This window comes from Sceloporus occidentalis, unplaced genomic scaffold (assembly GCF_023333645.1).
Source record: "Sceloporus occidentalis isolate IW3139 unplaced genomic scaffold, rSceOcc1.0.p SCAF_10, whole genome shotgun sequence".
Taxonomy (NCBI): Eukaryota; Metazoa; Chordata; class Lepidosauria; order Squamata; family Phrynosomatidae; genus Sceloporus; species Sceloporus occidentalis.
In genome coordinates, this window is record NW_028316990.1 from 35,281,954 (window position 1) to 35,301,906 (window position 19,953).

A 19,953-nucleotide genomic window follows, 5' to 3' on the forward strand; every position below is an offset into this window, starting at 1 on the left:
CTCTCCCTGGAAAGTCACACTGGACAGGCAGCCAAGGGCTCATGGACTGGCACTGGTCCACAGGCTGCCATTTTGAGTGGCACTGCTGTAAGTAAGTCTGGCTGAGAAGGAGCAAGCCACCCAGTGTGCTTCATGGCTCAAAGGAGCCTCTAGAGTACTTCACTTAAAAAGAAAGCCACATAAATAATACATTATTCTAATACTTCAAAATCAACTGATCTCATCTGCTTGGCTTCCTGCACACAGAAAGCAGGGCTGAAAGTTACCTCAAATGGGGCAAACCAGAAAAAGGGATGTTTATAAACCTAGCGGGTCCTCCCCTGAAACAAGGAACAGAGAATGCAAAGGCTGGGCAAAACATGAAAACCACAAAGGAGGTATTTCAAGAAACTCGGTTAGATTTTGCTGTTGCTAAGCCTCGGCGGATGTCGAAGCGTCAGAGCAGCGCCTTGTAAAACATTCTTCTGCAAAATCGGGCAGGAGAAAGCAGGACTGCCATCTCTCACTTTCTCTTCACAACAAAGCAGCTTTCAAAGGTGTATGTGGGCTGGTGGCAGCGGTGGTGGGAAGAGTCTAGTTTCAGTGATGGACACAGATCAGCATCAAAAATGCAGGGCATTTGTTGGGTTGCTTGCCACCTTGCTGCCCACAAAAGCAACTATGGGAACCTAACCCTTCTGCTTCTGCTAAAAAGAGACTGAATATAGAGCAAGCTCATTTTTCTCTCTCTTTATTTTAACTAAATACAAATATTCAGCCTGCCTGCAGCTCACAACCAGCAGCAGAATAACATCTAGAGGTGCGGTACATCAGGTGTGACAATCTGTCTACCTCATTTATTTATTAATTATTTGATGTATATGCGTCTTCCAGTCTGGGACCTAAAAGGCTAAAACAAGACAAAAAGCTACAAACCTGATGATAAAGTATTAAAACATTACTTTTAAAATGTGTAAAATCATTTAAAAGCATAACAATACAGTTAAAAATACAGATCAAACACCCCATAAAAAGGACTCCCTGCAACCAGTTAATAATTAAATGTCTGAATAAAAAAGACCGTGGAAGAGCCAGCCTAGTCTCACATGGGAGGGAATCCCAGTGTCTCAGAGCAGCCACCTAGAAGGTTCTCTTCTGGCTGCATCCACACTGCAGAAATAATCCAGTTTGACACTACTTTAACTGCCATGGCCCAATGTTATCGAAATCTGAGAATTGTAGTTCGATGTGGCACCAGAGCTCTCTGACAGAGAAAGCTAAATGTCTCACAAAACTAGTTCCCAGAATACCATAGCATTGAGCCATGGCAGTTAAAAGTGGTGTTGCTGCATAAGGCTCACAAACTCAAAGTTTGTTTGATCATCATGGCTTCTGCAACAAACCATGGTTAACACAAATTATGGCTTATTGCCGACATGCAAATGCACCCACTGAGTGACTGGTGGAAATCTGCTATGCATTTGCGTAGCGTTTTGGGGGTGGGAGAGAGACCTGAAGTAGCCACATTGGCATTATTGATAAGCTGTGAGGGCAACATGCAATTTCCTTACCTGATAGTGCCAGTGGGAGATGGCAGGGGGCTGACCAGGTTCCGGAGATCCGGCTCCGGAATATGGATCTTAAGAGGTGAGATCTGAGGGTAGAGTGGCCGAAGCGGAGGAGACGAGGCTTCCTCTTTCACCTCCTCTTTATGGAAAAGCGACGTGAACTGGATCTTGATATTTGTGCTGGGGAATCGGAAAGTACATCTGAGGAAAGAAAAGAAAGAGAAGAATTTGGTGGTCTGCATGGCAAAACCCCTCTGAAAAAACATGACATGAAAACCCTATGAGTCGCCAAAAGTCAAAAATGAACTGCCATTTCAGTCAAGATGAACCTGAAGAAATCAATTTCATCGCATTCTTCGGCATTTTCCCAGAAAGAGGGCCAGAAGAAAATAATCAAAGAAAGTTTTCAACCTCCACTGTGTACCGCAAGAGCTATACATCACTACTCTATAAAATCCAGATGTCCCACAAAATGCACCTTTACCACCAAAACAAAACCTCCCTGTTGTTCTGTTCAAGGAAATGCCTAGGCCTGCTCCATTACATTTGACATTTTCACCATCAGCAGTTATGTCTGGCTCTAACTGGACGCGCAGACATCAAACATGTTATAAGTATGGACAGTTATGATGGACGTTATAGCATACAAGTCAATTTTCTGCTGGCACATTCCTCTCTCCAGGACTGCAGGGTCTTGGCAGGGTTACTGTTACCGTACTATATCTCCCCAATGGCAATATCTTAAAAAAAGAACGTAGAGATTGCAATTCCAATTCTGAAAAATCCTGTGGGAGAAAACATGACAGGGGAGTAATTTCTTCCAGACAGAAATGCCAAGAGCTGAGCAGCAGATTTGCACACAGTCTTAGTCCCCCAGCAACCCTCAAAACTAGAGAACTTGCACTCTCCTCTTCCACCTGAAGATGACCCAAGAAAACAGGAGGCATGTCCAGGCCCTGAGATATAGTAAGTCTACTCTGACTCCATCTTGGTTTACATGTGCTAGTGGCACCCACATTACCATGCAGAAATGCACACTGACAGCTTGCATGCTCATCATTCCTTGTCGTTTCCACAATTAGGAAGACACCTTTGCAATCTTACGTATAAAATAATGAAAGGTAGAATAGCATTGAGGAGCCAGTATGGTCTAACAGTTTGAATGTGGGACTAAGACTCTGGAGGCAAGGATTTGAATCCCAGCTTGGCCATTGAAACCCACTGGGGCATATCACTCTCTCTCAGCCTCAGAGCATGGCAATGGCAAATCTCTGAACAAATCTTGCCAAAAAAACCCCATGATAGCTTCACCTCAGGGTCACCATAAGTCGGAAATGACTTTGAAGGCACACAACAACAACTACAGAACAGCACTGGGGAAAAAAATCTTAGTTCTTACAATGGAAAAAGACACTGTATCCCAAACAAAAGAAGCAAAAGAGAATTGCAAATATGGCTTTCTTTGTAAATCTCCTTCATGAAGCATACAGAATTCAACAACTGCGGCTAGGAATGCATACAATATACAAAAAGGGGGAAAAGCTGTAAAGAAGGAAGCAGCAGTATTTCAAAGCCGAGGATCAGAAGTCATAGAAGAAAGTGCTATTTTTTAAATTGACTACCCTAGGAAAGAAAAAAAGCTGAAAGAAAACTGGATGGGAAAAGACTTGTTGGCCTCTCTTTCCTTTTTTCTTTTAAAGGTGCACCTTTTTACAGTTCGCTGGGCACTAGGAACTGTAAACATGCCTGTATAAATAGGAAGGCTTCCATAAATCACTGTGGAACTGTAAATTCTACAGACATCTTGCGTTACCCAATCCGTGAAAATATTTGCAGTGTAAGAGCTTGTTTACACTCCCAAGGATCTAGAGGTCTATTTCAGAGACGGCAGTCTCAGCCATGATATCAAAAGCTTCCTATCCACATCATAGAATCATAGAATCGTAGAGTTGGAAGAGATCGCAAAGGCCATCCAGTCCAACCCCCTGCCATGCAGGAAATCCAAATCAAAGCATCCCCGAGTTGTGAGGTGTTGCAAAGACCTACCTCTCTGGTCACCATTTCTGGACATTCACCCTCGGCTATTCCAGTTTATTTAACTCACCCACTTGGTATGTGTATAGTCGACTCTTCACACCCAAAATCATGAATGAATGAATCTGTTGGTTTGGTCTATTTGCGGTTTTACCCCATTCACAGGGGTACTTCATCCCTAACACCAGCGAACGTGGAAGGACCAGGTATAAAAGAAATCTCCAGCAAATCTGTTCACATCCGTTTTATTGCCAGATTAACCACAGGCCACAACAGAATATGGAATGCAATATAAAAAAATTATACTGGTCAATAAAACAGCAGCATCCGTTACAGACATTATGAATCGACCCAATGAATTTTCATTACAGTAGGTGTGATGGCAGGTGGCAAAACCACAGCACCAGTTGCTCCCTTAAACAACAAAAGTTAAACAACTTAACAACTAAATACTGGTTAACAAGAAGTCTAATTTGAGAAGCTGATGGAGAGCTTTGCCTATCAGAATCGGGGTGAGCAAAATGCAAGTTTGAGATCTATGAAAATATTCTTCTGCCCCGCTGATGCTGAAATGCATGAAACCCCCGAATATCAGGGACAAAAACCTGCCCCCAAAGCTGTTGTTGTTGCCTATGCCTGCATTAGAAGTAAAGAAATAAATCTGTTTCGGAGAAATGTATGCAGAGGATGTAAAAAAGAAAGTGTTCAAGATCCAGCTGCTTTGCTGAGAATTTGAATTTTCACCGTCAAATGTTTGAGGGCTCTTAGTTGAAGGAACTGGGCTTGGAGGTATTTGGGGATGCTTTTTTCTGTTAGAGACAAGGGTAAACATATTCAGTGCTGCAGCATTTGAACACATTCTTCTCTCTACAAAGGAAACTATGTGCAAAGGGATCTTGTAGCAACTTTGAGACTAACCGTGAGAAAGAAGTTGCAGTTTAAACGTCTGTAGACTTGGTCCTACTTCCTCAGATGACAATAACTGGCATGAATGTTTCTTGTGCAAACCTGGGGTTTGGAATTTGGAGAGGCCTAGAGCTCTCTCTGTTGGAGAAATGTAAATGCCTCATACAACTACAAATCCCAGGATGCAACCGTGACAGATAAAAGAGGGACCATGGTGCTTTAATTGTGTAGTGTGTGGTGTGAAAGGGTCCTTAAAAGGAGCAAAACAACATGTGGCCTTGGTAAGGGCACATGATAACATCCAAGCACATTCAACAGCACAAAGGCTGGTTTTGTCTCATCAGAGCCTGAAGAAAAAAAGAAACAAAAACAAAAGAGAAACACACACACACACACACACACACAGAGTGAAGTGCAAAATTGTTTGCTTCCTGCATTCCAGTTACAACATTTTGTCCAATATGGCAAAAATATGTTTGCTCCTGGCCTGAATTTCAGCATGGAAAGGATTCTGGTTGAATGGGTTATTTCAGCCAAACCCCAAACAGCCTGAAATAGCAAAAAAGCCCTTTCTCTGTTTTAAAGAAAGCTTTTTGCAGCCTGACACTACAACAGTGTTAGAAAGCAAACAACTATAAGCAATAGAGTCCAAGTATCTAACTGAATAGCGCTACTGCTTCTTGGATAGGGCCTGAAACACATAGCTCACTAACACACAATGCCACTACATTAAATTATTTGAGATCTTCCTCAAATTTTTACTTTTTGGACCGTAAAACAATTTCTTGACAACTCTTTAAATCAGTCCTAAATGTATGGATCTGTATTTTTTTTTCCTATGAGAGCCAGTGTGGCCTAGTGGTTTGAGTGTTGGAATATGACTCTGGAGACCAGGGTTTGAATCTCGGTTTGGACATGTAAACCTACTGAGCGACCTTGGGTAAGTCACACTCTCTCAGCCTCAGAGCATGGCAATGGCAAAGCCTCTCTGACGAAACCTTGCTAAGAAAACTCCACTGTAAGTTCGTCTTTGGGTCGCTATAAGTCGGAAACTGAGCACACATGAACAGTAAAACAGAGAGAAAAGGGGCCGAAAGCATGTCGTTCCCTTGATGTGACACTCCTTGCCCCATTATTAAGAGTCCCCATAATGTGACCTCAAGCATTTCTCATGAAATCTCTCCTTTTCAGCTAGTCTAGTGATGCAGCTGTTCCTGCAGTACCTGATAGCTGTCTGCATTCCTTTGCTATTAGGTAAAGAAAGAAAACCGAATGGGTAAGAGGGGGTTGGGAAGCCCTGCAATTTCATATTCGGCTCTGGGAATGCTTCCAGCCTTCTCCCCAAACCCCAAACACAGACGCACACACCCCTCTCCTTCCCAGATATTGGAACTGCGTGAAGAAAGGCACTCTGAATTAAGAGGCTTTCCGACGAAGGGGAAGGGTCAGAAAGTGGCCATACAACCTAAATGAAAAAATTAAATGGTTTGCTTATACTGGTCAATGACCGAATAAATTTTATTACTACTATTACTACTAAATGGTTTGCTTAGACCAGGGGTGTACAAAGTGTTGCCCGTGGGCTGCATGTGCCCCCCTGGGCCTTTCTTGTAGGTCTCAGAGGTAAATAAATACATTTGCAAAACCTCTGAAAGCAGCATGTTACCCACTTCTTGCCCCAGAACAGAGCTCCCACTCTTCTATTTGCCTTGCAAAACTTATTTTGAGATAGGATTCAAAGATACAGCCATGTTAGTCTGTAGCATAGTATGTAGAGAGGTCTTGTAGTACCTCTGAGACTAACTGAAGAAAGAAGATGGCAGCCTGAGCTTTTGTAGACTTAAGTCTACATCCTCAGATAGATTTGGTCCTAATGCATCTGAGGAAGTAAAGTCTAGGAAATCTCACACTGCCAACTTCTTTCTTCAGTTAGGCTCAAAGGTGCTACAATATCTCTCTACATACTTATTTTGAGATGTGATACTTGAGTGCCTAATTTTAAATATAGGCTTACAAAAGCAGGTTTTAGTGAGTACTTAAGAAAACAACAATACGCCACCTTTACGTTACAGGTATATTTGTCAGATAACTAGAACTGCTCTCTTTTGAAAGCAAGGCTGGGTTTGTTACTATGGAATATTTGAATAGCCTTTAGAGGCAGTTTACAAAGATTTGTACACCAGCTGGGACACAAAGTCAGATGAAGTTGAGGACCCCTGACCTAAATCAAGCAAAGGGCTGACATATTGAAGGTTATGAAGAGGTTTTTTAAATGGCCACAAGCTAGTTCAAACTGAATCAGCATCATTTCCAATGTGAACTTGTACTGTATTCCACGGATGTATGCCTCCATCTCTGCTGCCTGATTCTCCCCCTCAACTGCAAACAGTGGAGAATGAGCCTTTAAAAGTATGTTCTGCATTCCATCGGGCATTTCCAAATTTCCTTGTCCCCTTGGAAATCCTAGCATAGCAACCTGCCAATAGGAGTTTGCAAGGAATATTAGTGTGACGGCATGCATCTCAAAGTGGAAGATGATGATCCTAATAGGTTACAAGCATATTCTCAGCTCCCAGATAAGCTCCCAACATCTGTGCTTCTGAAAGATGGAGCACCATGAATTAGTTTCATTTAAATGCACTTTACTGTTACCTCTACCACAGTGGACCCATACATGCAAGTGTACAAGCAACAGAAGATCACACTCTCTCAATATATACACACAACCCAGCAGATCTCATAGTACACACACGCACGCACACACACACGCACACATGTTATTGTGTGCTGCTTAGGTATCTTCATAAGGCTGTGCAGGCATTTAAACAAAGCAAGCGTGCCTTTAGAATATATCCTCAAAAGGATATATAGGCCCAAACAAAAGGACAGAGTACCACAACCCGATTCTCCAGTTGCATATGACCTGTGGTCACAGCTAGGAAACCTAACATTTCTGGGCTGCAGGTCTCAGATCCCACATCCAGCAAGGCAACGTGTCACTCATATTTCCAGGCTCTGCATGTGGTCCAGCTTCAAAGAAAAGGAGTGTTAAGACTTTCTCCTTCCATGTGTCCATTCCAGTTTCTATGCTCCACCAAGGCCACCCTATGAAGGATGTTCTTGTTGTTAACTACCCTCAAGTTGAACTCAGCTCATGGCATCTCTGTGGATGAGACATCTCCAAGACTCCCTGTCCTCAACTGCCCTGTTCAAGCCCTGTGGGTCTAACCATCTGGTGTACAGTCTTCCTCTCTTTCTACTATCCTCTACTTTTACCCAGCATCATTGTCTTTTCTAATGATTCATGCCTTCTCAAAGTAAAACAGCCTCAATTTAGTCATCTTGGCTTCCAGGGAGACTTTCGGCTTGATCTGTTCTAGGACCCAATTGTTTGTCTTCTTGGCTTTTCAAAGTATCCTCAGCACTCTTCTCCAGCACCATATCTCAAATGAGTTGATCTTCTTTCTATCAGCTTCCTTCACTGTCCAGCTCTCACATCTGTGCATGTTGATGGAGAATACAACGCTTGGACAATCCTCACTTTAATGTTCAGAGTTATATCTTTACATTGGAGAATCTTGTCCAGACCTTTCACAGCTGACCTTTCCAATCCTAGTCTTCTGATTGCTTGACTGCCATCTCCATCCTGATCAATATTTGATCCATATTATGGGAACTCTTTGACTATTTCAATCTGAATTCCAATTATGAAAGGGACCATTTATTTATACACTGGGTTTAGGCAGCGAAAATACAAAGAGAAGCTGCCTATTTTCTTTTGCGGGGCCACCTCCTATTGTAGATCCCAAGTCCAAGTCCTATCTGAGTCCCAGGTAAGGTTAGGAAATGATGGGGACATTTTAGTTTATTTTGCTACTTTTTATTCTGCTCTACTTGCAGCTTTTCCTCTTCTCCTTCTGTTTACCCACCCCACAAACACATGTCATTACCTATTTCGATGATCTGCTCAAAACCCAGAATGGCCTCTTTCCCCATACAAGTGAACTCTAATTTCTTCAGACATTAGCCACAGGAGAAAAGAGGCAGTAATTTAAGATCAAGCAGAACAGGAAAGGCATGAACTTCAAAGAGGTTAATCAATAAACGAATTAGAAACCTTAAGTTGAGCTAATGGCACATTTGTTTCTCCCATTGTGGCAGTTTTGGTTCTGGTGTGTAATTGTAGCAGAGAATGCAAGGGAAAACATTACACTACTAAGTAGAACATCTTTATTGAATTTAATTTGACTCAGAGGGAAAAAGTGGCTCCTATATTGAGATTCTGATAACAGGACACATTTGATTCATCCAGTGGGTTCCCAAATTTTGGTCCTCCAGATGTTTTGGGCTTCAGCTCCCCGAAGCCCTAACAATCTTAGATAACAGGAATTTTGGGAGCTGAAGTCCAAAACATTTGGAAGGCCAAAGTTTGGGATCCACTGGATTAGTTGTTTAAGAGGCAAAACATCAACAAGGTATTCTTAAAAGCAGTGATCCTCTTCATAACAAAACTTTCAGACCCATAGGTCCATCCAACTCAGCTCTGCCTATGTTCACCAGGAATAGGTCAACCAAAATTTAACCAAATTTACTACTCGGGGGTAGGGCAGGAGAGGCAAAATGGACAAATGTGGCCATGCCTAGCGCTGGCTTGCAATAAATCCTCCAGGGTTTCGGACCCAGGCCTTCCTGGTCCTACCTACAGATTCCAGGGATCAGGCCTGGGACTTTCTGGATACAAGGCACATGCTCACAGCTACTGAACTCTGTCTCTTTCTTGTAGAAAAGAGTGTGAAGAAGGTGTAGATTCTCTGGCAGATTATCTTATCTTGGTCAATCATGGAGGAAATGCTAGAAAAGAGTCTGCAACAAGAACGAAACACACACCAAAGGAAGTCTGCATTTGTTTTCTAAACCCTGCGCCCCACCCCAGAATGTGGTTGAAAGATTATAAGAAAATTACTTATAATAGATAATAAAGGATGGTGCAAGATGGACTCCTCTACTCTCACTTCAGGCAGTGATGAAGATGATGTCTCGAATCAGTCTGTGAGGGAGTTACAGTTCCTCAAAAGAAGCAGACTTGAGAACATTCATTGACTTTCAGCAGTTTTTAAGAGGGAACAATAGTACTGTGGTCTGGTGACTCAGTGAAGACCGTTAAAAGAACCACCCTCTGAAAGACAGGCATCGTCACAACTTGGCAGCTCTCTGGTGCTGCCCATCAATGGCCGCGCAAGGAAACAAAAGAGGAAGTTCCATAATTGCATCATGCATCCGTGTCCGATTGCAAAATACCAGAGTCCGTTTTACAACATTTCATTCATTCATTCATAACTCTGCATTTGTGGATAACAGTCATCACTGTGAGACAAAGGCAAGGCACAATATGCCTTTTGTGGGTGGTGGTGGTGAGAATTCCCTGTTCAAAAGTGACAGAGGGGAAAATGCCACAAAACAAAAATGAGTTGAGCGCAACCACTTTTTTGGGGAAGACTGGAATGAAATTGCACATTTGTTCAGACTTCTCTCAATGCACGAATGTTGCAGAGCATGCTCTAAGTGTCTTTCTTGTTAACCCTCATGCTACACATGGCTGGTACCAGAGGAGGAAAAACTCCAAAAGTCAAAGCAAAATAAGAAAGAAACTCAAACACTAATAAAAGGATGCTATTAAAATTCCAAAATACATATACTCCAACAAATGTGGGTCTAGCTACTTTGCTTCCCATTCAGCAGCAGAGGTCCAAAACACACTGCAGAAATAATCCAGTCTAAGACCGCTTTAACTGCCTTGGCTCAGTGCTAGGGAATCCTGGGAATTGTCATTTATCATGTCTCCAGAGCTCTCTGGCAGAGAAGGCTAAATGTCTCATAAAACAACAATTCCCAGAATTCCCTAGCATTGAGCTAGGGCAGTTAAAGTGGTCTCAAAGTGGATTATTTCTGCAGAGAGAGAAAGAAAGAGAGAGGTGGGACAGGAATCGTCACTCCATCCAGTTGGCAGAGAAACCAGCTGTCACTTGTCTCCTTCCCTCCATAAACTCTTTCTATTTGAGGCAGTCATTACAAGAATGTCACTTGAAGAACCGGTACCCAGATTTGCCCCTGTCTTGCTTTTCCCCACTGTCGCATTGACTAGATTGTAAACTGAAACTGAGACTATCTTGTGTGCATTTTTAAACTTTGTACAGGGCTGGGTACATTCTGGGTGCTTTGCAAATGGCCACTTCTGCTACTTCGAATGTTAAAAGTTATCCCCAGCTGGTAGCCATATCCTACAACTTTACTGCCTTTATGATATTTCAACAACAGACTGCCTCTGAGCAAGAAAGTTTTATTATTCATCTCTATAGTAAGCTTCCAGAGGCAACTGCTGGCTAGCTACTGTTGAAAAAAGAATACTAGACTAGATAAGCTCCTGCCCAAATACGCCACAGCAATTCTTGCATTCCTTTTGACTTCTTTTAATCTCATTTATTTATTTACAGTTAACAAAGCAGATGTGTTCCTGGACATGACTTCTTTGAGAGAAGCTTTGGTACCAGAGGAAGATGTAACCTGGAAAGAACAGAGGTGGTTTCCTACAGCAGAACAAAAAAGAGCAGTTCAATAAGTTTCGGCAAACCTTTTATCTACAACTAACAAAATGCACTTGTGAAATGCAACAACTAGATCAAGAAAGCCTTGTATGACAAAAGCATGCTTAATCTTCCAGAGACCACTTCAAAACATCTTCCAAAATGTATCCGGGGACATTTTTCTTCTTCCACCATCTTCCACCTTTCTTGTGACTTTTAGATCTATGCGCACATTGTCTCTCCCTTTTAAAATTCTTGGGGGAACTAGTAAGACAGGCTTGTCTGTTTCTCCCTTTTTCATTTCATGCATACTCAGTAAGGATTTTTGGAGGACGTTCTGTTTGTCTTCTCCACTGTAGACAGGGACACACAACTACAGTAGGGTTGGCTAGAGCAGAAACTTGCTTTTCCCCCCCACCTTAAAGTCTTCATTGCCTTATTTATTCCAGACATGCTGCTGCAACCTGACACTGAAAATCTGCATTTCTCCATTCTCCAACTGGAAAAGCCATTTTTGCATTCCTAAATGGAAACGGAGATAAGGTACCACGTGGAACCATTAAGTTAAGAATACAAGTGAATGGCAAAGGAGGGAACAATAAATGGAAAATAGCAGAATCAAAAAGCACAACAGTGCTTACATGTTGCATAATGCGGTAGCCACAACTTGGGTTTTCTTGACGATCAATCAACTGTAAAATTGTATGCCCTCTTCTCTTCCTCCCACCCCAAGTGTACATATACAGTGGCCACCTTTCAGGACCCAACATCTATATACATGCCAAATATCTCCAGCATTTTCTGTCTGACTCCTCCCAGTCCCTTCCCACTTAAGGACAACAAATGAGCCTTGAAGAATACCCAGGAGGATGATAAACTATGTCAATTTCAGACCCTCGAGAAGAGGAGTTCCTAAGCTTCAGCAGCCCCTCTTAGCTACACCCCAACAGCTGCTTTCAATCCCTAGGAGAGCACTTTGGGTTTAGATATGGGGGAAGAGGAGGAATAACAAAAACATGTAATTACAGCTGTGTCTACTAAAGATATATTTGGTCAGGTATGCAAGTTTTAAAATGATGTATTACATTTTAGTAAGAACAACAATGGCCCCATACAGACAGGCCAAAATAAAGCTGCTTCGAGTCACTTTGGAGGTATGATGTTTAAAAGATGCGCCAAAGCTGTGCTTCAGTCCATAGAACCAGATCGTGACTTTGGTGTGGCTTCCGGACTCTTAGTATACATGCATCATTTAAACAGCATACCTCCAAAGTGACCTGAAGCAGCTTTATTTTGGCCTGTCTGTACGGGGCCAATAGTACTGAAGCAAGGTTTATACATCTATATGTCTCAACTAGAGAATGCTCTTTTAAAAATGTATACAGGTGGCATTATGCACCTGTTAAATTGAATAGAATTAGCTCTTCCATCTCCCTTCTATGCAGGAGAAAATGCAGGGACAAGGGGAGTTTTCTTCATTTATTGATATAGCGTAAAGATGTGCACATATTGACCATTACAAGGCAAAGTATACATTTTTGGTTGCAAGCTTTTATCGCTCTCTGTTTTCTTTGGGCCGAACAAAGACCTGTTGCACAAGAAATTAATCCTTCTTCTTGTGGCATCCTGTGCAGATATTTCCTGCAAATGAAAGGATTTTAAAAATTGAAATATACGCAATTGGTGGGCAAGAACATGGAATACTGCTTTAATGGAGAAGCTGACTAATGTATCCAGAGCTTTGCAGGGCACTGGAGATGGAGACATTTTTGGGGACATGTACGTGTGGTTCCCCTTAATTCCATTTGTGAACAAATATGTTCAAGATGGAGGTCCACCAGATTCATACTCTCTATTCTAGGCATTATATATTCTGAAGGTAGAAGACTCCCTAAGTTACCATTGCCCATTTTATAATCACAGACTCTCTACAGCACTGGACCTTTTGTTCTTCAGATATATAATACAAATTAAAAAATAGCATTGAAGCAATAAGCATACTTAGTTTTTAGACAACGTACTTAGAAAAGGACTTCCCTCCTACCTAAGAAGGAAGAATGCTTCGACAGATCTGTGGGTAGTGTCTTCTTAAAGTAACTTTAATGTGACTTGGGAGTGAGGTGGAGATCCTTTCATTTGGGCAGAACCTTCTCTACAAAGATGCAACTGGTGGCTATTTTTCAGTACAGGTCATAATTAAGAAACTGCAGATTCAAACCTTAGGAGAAGACCAATACTAGCCTTGTATAAATCTATAAAAATTCACTTACTATGGGACAACATGCAGCATTCTATAACCTAGAAATCCATTCTTCTGCTCACTCTTAGAGCCTTAAGCCTCTGGCTGCTGGCTGACAATTCCCATGACCACCGGTTATTACTTTGCACATTAAAGCTGATTTCAACCCAGACAAGAAGAGTGAAATAAGGAACAAGACCTGAAGGGAAAGGAACCCTCAAGCCCTGATACTCGTAACGCTCCTAAATCTTGTAAATGTCTCTTGCTATGTAAGCATTAATCGCTTCTGACATTAACAGCTGCTGTCAAAAATCTCTGGGCCCAGAGTCCACATTTGATCAAATGCTTAGGGTTTACCATATAGTTCCTCATAGCATCCAATGTGGGTGGGGAAAGAATTGGGAGCATGCACCTCCAAATATTTATTTACCATATATACTTGACTATAAGTATGGATTGAAAGCATGCATAACTTGAGGGCAGGTTTTGGGGCCAAAATTATAGATTTTGATATGACCCATGGATAAGTCAAGGGTAAAACTTAGGGGCATCTAACAAAGGATCTAGAGGATGAAGCAGATTACAATTTTGCCTTTCACCAAGGGATTGTTCCTTTTTTAAATAAGAGTTAAAGTATTCAACATTGAGTTACAGTACTTAATATTGATCCATGGATAAGTTAACTTGGAGATTTTGGGTCAATTTTTGACTAAATTTTCTAGTCTTATACATAAGTATATACAGTACACACTATTAAATACTGTAATTAATTGGGCTAATAATGGAGAATGATGTGTTGTGCGTTTCCTAATTTGTTGTTTTTATGCATCTTGTGATTCATTTTACTTATAATATATACATATTTTTAAAAGACATCTCAAGCGACCCAATAAATATCTGGATATCTTGAAAAAAGCAATGGCAGAGCACTTGGACAATCACTTTCTGTACTCTGCCTGCCAACCATTCTATGTCAATACATCTTAGTACGGTTGTTTGAACAACGTTTAATAATAAACAGATTTGAACAAGCCTGAGAATAATAAAAGAGGGATGGCTTTCACTGACGACCAATGTGAGAGTTTCAAAGGAAGGATTAGCAAAGTTTTCCCCCCTTCTCCCACACTGCAATTGTTTTATTCCCTATATCACACCTTTCTTTCTTCCACCTTGGAAGTGAGGTGGTTCCCAGAGGAAGGTCTCTTTGCCAGACGTTGAACAGACATGGCGAACGTCAGCAAGCTGTCAGCATCATGCACCCTGAGACCCAGCACTGGGACAATGAGAAGGAGGAAATGCGCATACTGTGTGTCAAAGATACACAAAGAATGGTTTGTGCAACCAAATACAAAACAGAAGCTCGTGTTACTTGGAAGCATTATCAGGATCTTGAGCTCTTTCCACAGCGCACACTCCCCGCAATCTACCTCAAACATCTTTCATAAAAGCAGCCATACCTCAGTTAACAAACCTTCTTACAGTGAAGCCTCTTTTTAGTCTTTTAATGCTCACCCACCTCCCTCTTTTTTCTTCATCCTTCATCAAGCTGGAAGATTTTCTTTAGCAGCATCAGCACTGGGAACATGATGGAGGAGGACTGGAGAAAGTCATTAATCAGAATGGAAACTGCAGTCGAGAAATCAGAAGACTAGGGGTACAGCTACACTGTAAAAGTAATGCAGTTTGACACCACTTTTAGTGCTGTAGCCCCAGCCTATGGAATCCTGGGATTTGTAGTTTTACAAGAATATTAGGTTCTCAGCTGAACAGTGCTGGTGCTTCACAAAACCACAAAGCCCAGGATTCTTTAGGACAGAGCCATAGCACTTAAAATGGTGTCAAATTGCATTATTTCTACTGTGCAGATGCACCACAGGACTTGGAAGGGCAACTATGAAGGAACTATAGAAGCTCCTGAAGCATCAAGATATATCACTGAATACTAAAGTGAGAATGCTCAATGCCACTGTATTTCCAATTTCTATGTACAGTTGTGAAAGTTGGACAATAAGTAGGAGAGTTGACAGCAAGAAAATCAACTCATTTGAAATGTGGTGCTGGAGAAGACTTCTGAGGATACAGTGGACGGCTAAAAAGACAAACCAATGCGTTCTAGTGCAAATCAGACCTGAAGTCTCCTTAGAAGCCAAGATGACTTAACTGTGACTGTCGCACTTTGGCCACATCACGAGAAGACAGAACTCACTAGATAAGACAATAATGCTTGGTAAGGTAGAAAGCAGCAGGGGGAAAAGAAAACCACAATCCAGTTGGGTAGACTCAACCAAGGAAGCCACGCAAAGTCCGCAGGGCTATTAATGATAGGGAGACTTGGAGGTCTCTAATCCGAGGGTCGCCATAAATCAAAATCAACTTGACCGCAGTTAACAACAACAAATGCTTGGCCAGATATAGTACTTCTAATGATGGGGGAGAGTTTGCAGTTCCACTACTACCGCCCTCCAGCATTTTCACTCTCCAAAGCAGCAAAATGCAACCATTTACAGAGTCCACCTCATAAAGTAACTTAATAGCAAAACCTCCAAGGGAGAGGCACTGTGTTAGCATCTTTGTTGGATACACTAGACTGGTTTAATTGTTATGTAAATTACACTTGCTATGCCATCAACTTTCTCTTAATGGGCCATTCATCATTGCAAAGTTTTCTTTGAAGGAACCAGCTGCTCTCCCTCAGAGGTCTCCCAAAACATCTTAGGTTTCAAAAAAAACAGTGGAATTACCCTGAAGTAAAATGAGAGATAGAGAAATCTCAAATTCACAAACTCATTCCACTCTCTCTATGCATGAAGGGAAGTTAACTAACCATTAAATAGACTTAAAGGTTTGCTAACAGTCTAATTCACAAGTCAGTTAATCCAACCTACCTGGACAACCCAGAGCCAAGGCTGCATACATATTACACGGATTAAAAACAGGCACACAGCACAATTCTACACCAAGGGAAGCCAAATTCTGAATGCAGCATTACACAAGTTCAGTCAACCTGCATGCTGTGGATTTGCATGTATGCAGGTAGCATATTCTCCATCTTCTCCTCTGGAAGAACAAGCAAGACAAATTGAAACTGGATGCAAGATCTGGAGGAGAGATTTAGAGATACTGTACAAATACCCAAACTATGAATAAATGCGACAACGAGCAAATTACGTCAGAACTCTCTCTAGAAGCCATGATGACTAAACTGAAGCTGTTGTACTTTGGACATATCATGAGAAGATAGGATTTGCTAGAAAAGACAATAATGCTTGGTAAGATAGAAGGCAAAGGGAAAAGAGGACAACTGCATTACAAGCCAATAGACTCAATGAAGGAGGACCCAATTTGCAAGATCTGGTAATGATTTGGCAGTTGATGATCAGGGATTTGGGAGGTCTGTCATTCATAGGGCTGCCATAAGAGGAAGTCGACTTAACAGTAATTAACAACAACTAACAAGATTCATTTTCCAGAGAGTCTCAACTGGAGTTGGGGGTATGCTGAAGGGCCCATGACTTTCAATGCAGCACTGAATCAGGCTTCTTGCCACGTGGCACCATCTTTTGAGGTCTGAATGTATATCGGGATATGTCAAATACTCTCCTGCAGTGATGAATTCAATCAGTGGTTCCCAAATTTTCTTATGTATGCCTCCATCTGGTTTTCACTACCTTCATACATCTCTCCCTCCTTTTAACTAAGTTTTTACATCAACTCTTCTGCAACTGAAGATGCCAGTCACAGATGCCGACGAAACGTCAGGAATAACCTCTTCTAGAACACGGCCACATAGCCCCAAAAACCCACAAAAAACTACGGATGCCGGCCATAAAAGCCTTCACGACTCTCTTGTAATCATTTTACTCATCTATTCAGCACAATTTTAAAATTTAAATAATATTAAAGTTTTCATGCATTTATCCAAACTTTAAATAAACTGGAAAAGATGATAATGTTTTAAACAATGGAAGATGATTTTGATCTGTTTGATAAAATGGAAGGCAGTAGAAGAGGAAGAAGGCACTGCAAGTGGACTGATTTCATCAAGGAAACCATGGACCTGAGTTTGCAGGACTGTCGATATCAGTATCCTTTATGTCTCTCATTCTACAGGGTTGCCAGAAGTTAAAGTCAATTTGATAGTAAAAAAACACAACCACAACAAACGCCACAGCAACCACAGTGACACAGGCAATAAAACAACAAAAACACAGAACCACAGCAAGTACAACCGCAACAATTTCTGCAATCGCAGTGAGTATGTGAACTGAACAACATGGATACCAAACTAAATACTGAAGCTTTCCAACTGTGCTAGTTTAAAGGACATTTTGCTGAGACCATGAAGTGTCAAAGCACAGGCGCTCAAGTATTTAATGTATTTATCTCTCTGCCATGTCAAGCTTAAGTAATTTCGCCTTAAAACTGGGAACAGTATGGAATCTGCACATTCTATCCCACTTCTGCAACTCCTCTTATACTACTGCTGGCTTATACAAAGCCATAGGCTTAAGTCTTCTTGAAAAAAGCAGACAGAGCAGCTTCTGTTACTGAATTTCCCTGTATCCCTTTTAGGCCACAAACAACTAATAGGTCAGATCCATTCAAGTAAGTTCTGAATGACATTCTTGGCAAGTTTTGCCTCATTCGCCAGACTGTACTAACATTTACAGAAGGCACAGATCGGGACTGGCCCAAGACATTTTGCTGCCTGAGGCTGAAAAGGCAAATGCTCTACTTCCACCCCAGGTAGAGATATACAGTAGTCAAAGCCAGTTATTTTGGTACCCAAACAGAAAGTCTAAAAAGTACCACTTCCTCCTTTTAGGAGTTACAACACAATGAATATAAAATTAAATAGCAATCGATGTGCTACTCTTTCCAAAGGCATTAGAGAGTCTGTTTAAAGCAGCGATGGTCAACTATGTGGGGGACTAGGCCAATTCCACCCATGGATCCCCCCATGGGCTGCATCCCCCCTCCCCAATAACAAGCTCAAAATATCTCTACTGACCCTTCAAATACATCTGCAAATGGTGGCAGGAAGGATGTCACAGAGGACAATGGTGGTACCAGAAGTAGTACAGGGTTCTGGGGTACTGATGGAAGTGGGGTGAAGGTATTTTTCTATGTTTTAATACCTTTGGGAGACTATCTGCATGATTTGGGGACTGGGAGGGAGCCTCGATAGTAATAAAAATGGGGTCCAGGAGCCACATGTCCCACAGACGGCATTATGCCCACCCTGGTCTAACAGAAGGAATAATCCTGGCAAAATGGATAGGAACGGCTCAAAGGCACTTTTTATTGTCTCACTGAAAACCAAAAATGTATCCACAGTCATTTTTTAATCAATTGGCCTGAAGGAATGTAAATGCACTGCGCCAGATGTAAGCCTTGAAGAATCCATTTCCCCCCATCCTCTGAGCCAACTGCTTCTATGCCATCACACAGCCAATGAGCCTTCTTCTTCTTTCTAAAAATACAGAGGTGGTTCAGAAATTTTTAGTCTGCAAGTTTTGCATCTCTTTGACATATCTTGGGGTGTGGGTTGGGGAGGGGAAGAGAATCCACTTGAGCCACGCATCTTGCAAACTGCAACCAAAGGCATGTAGGTAACGCATCTCTGTTCAACCATCTCAAGTATGCAACTGAATATACCCCAGGCCAGAGTTCCTTGTCTGCAAAAATGGCAAAATTTCAGCTGGCAACATCCAAGAAATAAGCTGTTGGTTTTCTAGAAATGATTCTTAGAAACTGGAGGGGAGAAAATGAGCTATCTTCAAACAGTGCATGATGTGCAAATCCACTGATCTGAATGAGACCTCACCAACGGGAGTTGCCTGAAGTTGTCCGGCAAAACCATGAAGGAAGGAGTCCTCGCTGCCATGCAAAACCATGAAAGAGCTAAGGAAAAAAAACCTCCGGTGTTCCAAAGCACACATGAGACATGTCTCTCAACCACAGATGCCACATTTCCACTCGGAACTAGAGACAGGAAACTGGCTCCTCCACATCTGTGCAGCACTAAACCAAACAGGGACTGGCTGTGTAATGAATTTCAGGGGGGATAGAGCGCCCTTTGGCTCTGCAAACACAGAACACACAGACATCGCTGGCTTGGAGAAACAGAGTCAGAGAGACAGCCCCAGCAGTACATGAGTACACAACATCAGGTGGTTTGATGTGTCGCTGGGCATCTGGAGTGGCTCATCCCAAAATAAACAGAGTCAGCTAGAAATGGATGCCCAATCTGCACCCCGCCACCACCGATGAGTCAACCACAAACTAAGGACTCATTCCTCCTCCCCATAAAGTATATTCCCAATTTGGCTTCCCCAATCCCTACAGCTTCCAACAACCATGAACAGAAGAACATAACAAGAGGCCCTGCTGGAATGGATGGGAAATTCAACTAAAATGTCTTTTTCCAGGCTTCAAAGAGCAGCCAGATGCTGCGCAGAAGCAAGAGACAAAGGCACCTTCCCTTATGGATAGTCTACCGGGCCTTCAAAAGCAGGGCTATGAAGTCGGTATAGGTTGAGTCTCCCTTATCTAAAATGCTTGGGACCAGAAGTGTTTTGGAGTTTGGGTTTATTTATTTTTGATCTTGGAATATTTGCATATACATAATGAGACTAAATATGAC

The 19,953-nt window shown here is 41.9% G+C and overlaps 1 protein-coding gene across 3 annotated transcripts in view; it reads right to left on the reverse strand.

Moving 5' to 3' along the window:
- The window catches only part of FOXK1 (forkhead box K1), a 46,602-nt gene that overhangs the window by 16,040 nt on the left and 10,609 nt on the right, over positions 1 to 19,953 (reverse strand). For all 3 annotated transcript variants that reach the window (XM_089540262.1, XM_089540261.1, XM_089540260.1), the window contains exon 2: positions 1,551 to 1,748. In XM_089540262.1, the coding sequence (XP_089396388.1) occupies positions 1,551 to 1,748 (198 nt within the window). The remainder of the gene's footprint in view (positions 1 to 1,550; positions 1,749 to 19,953) is intronic.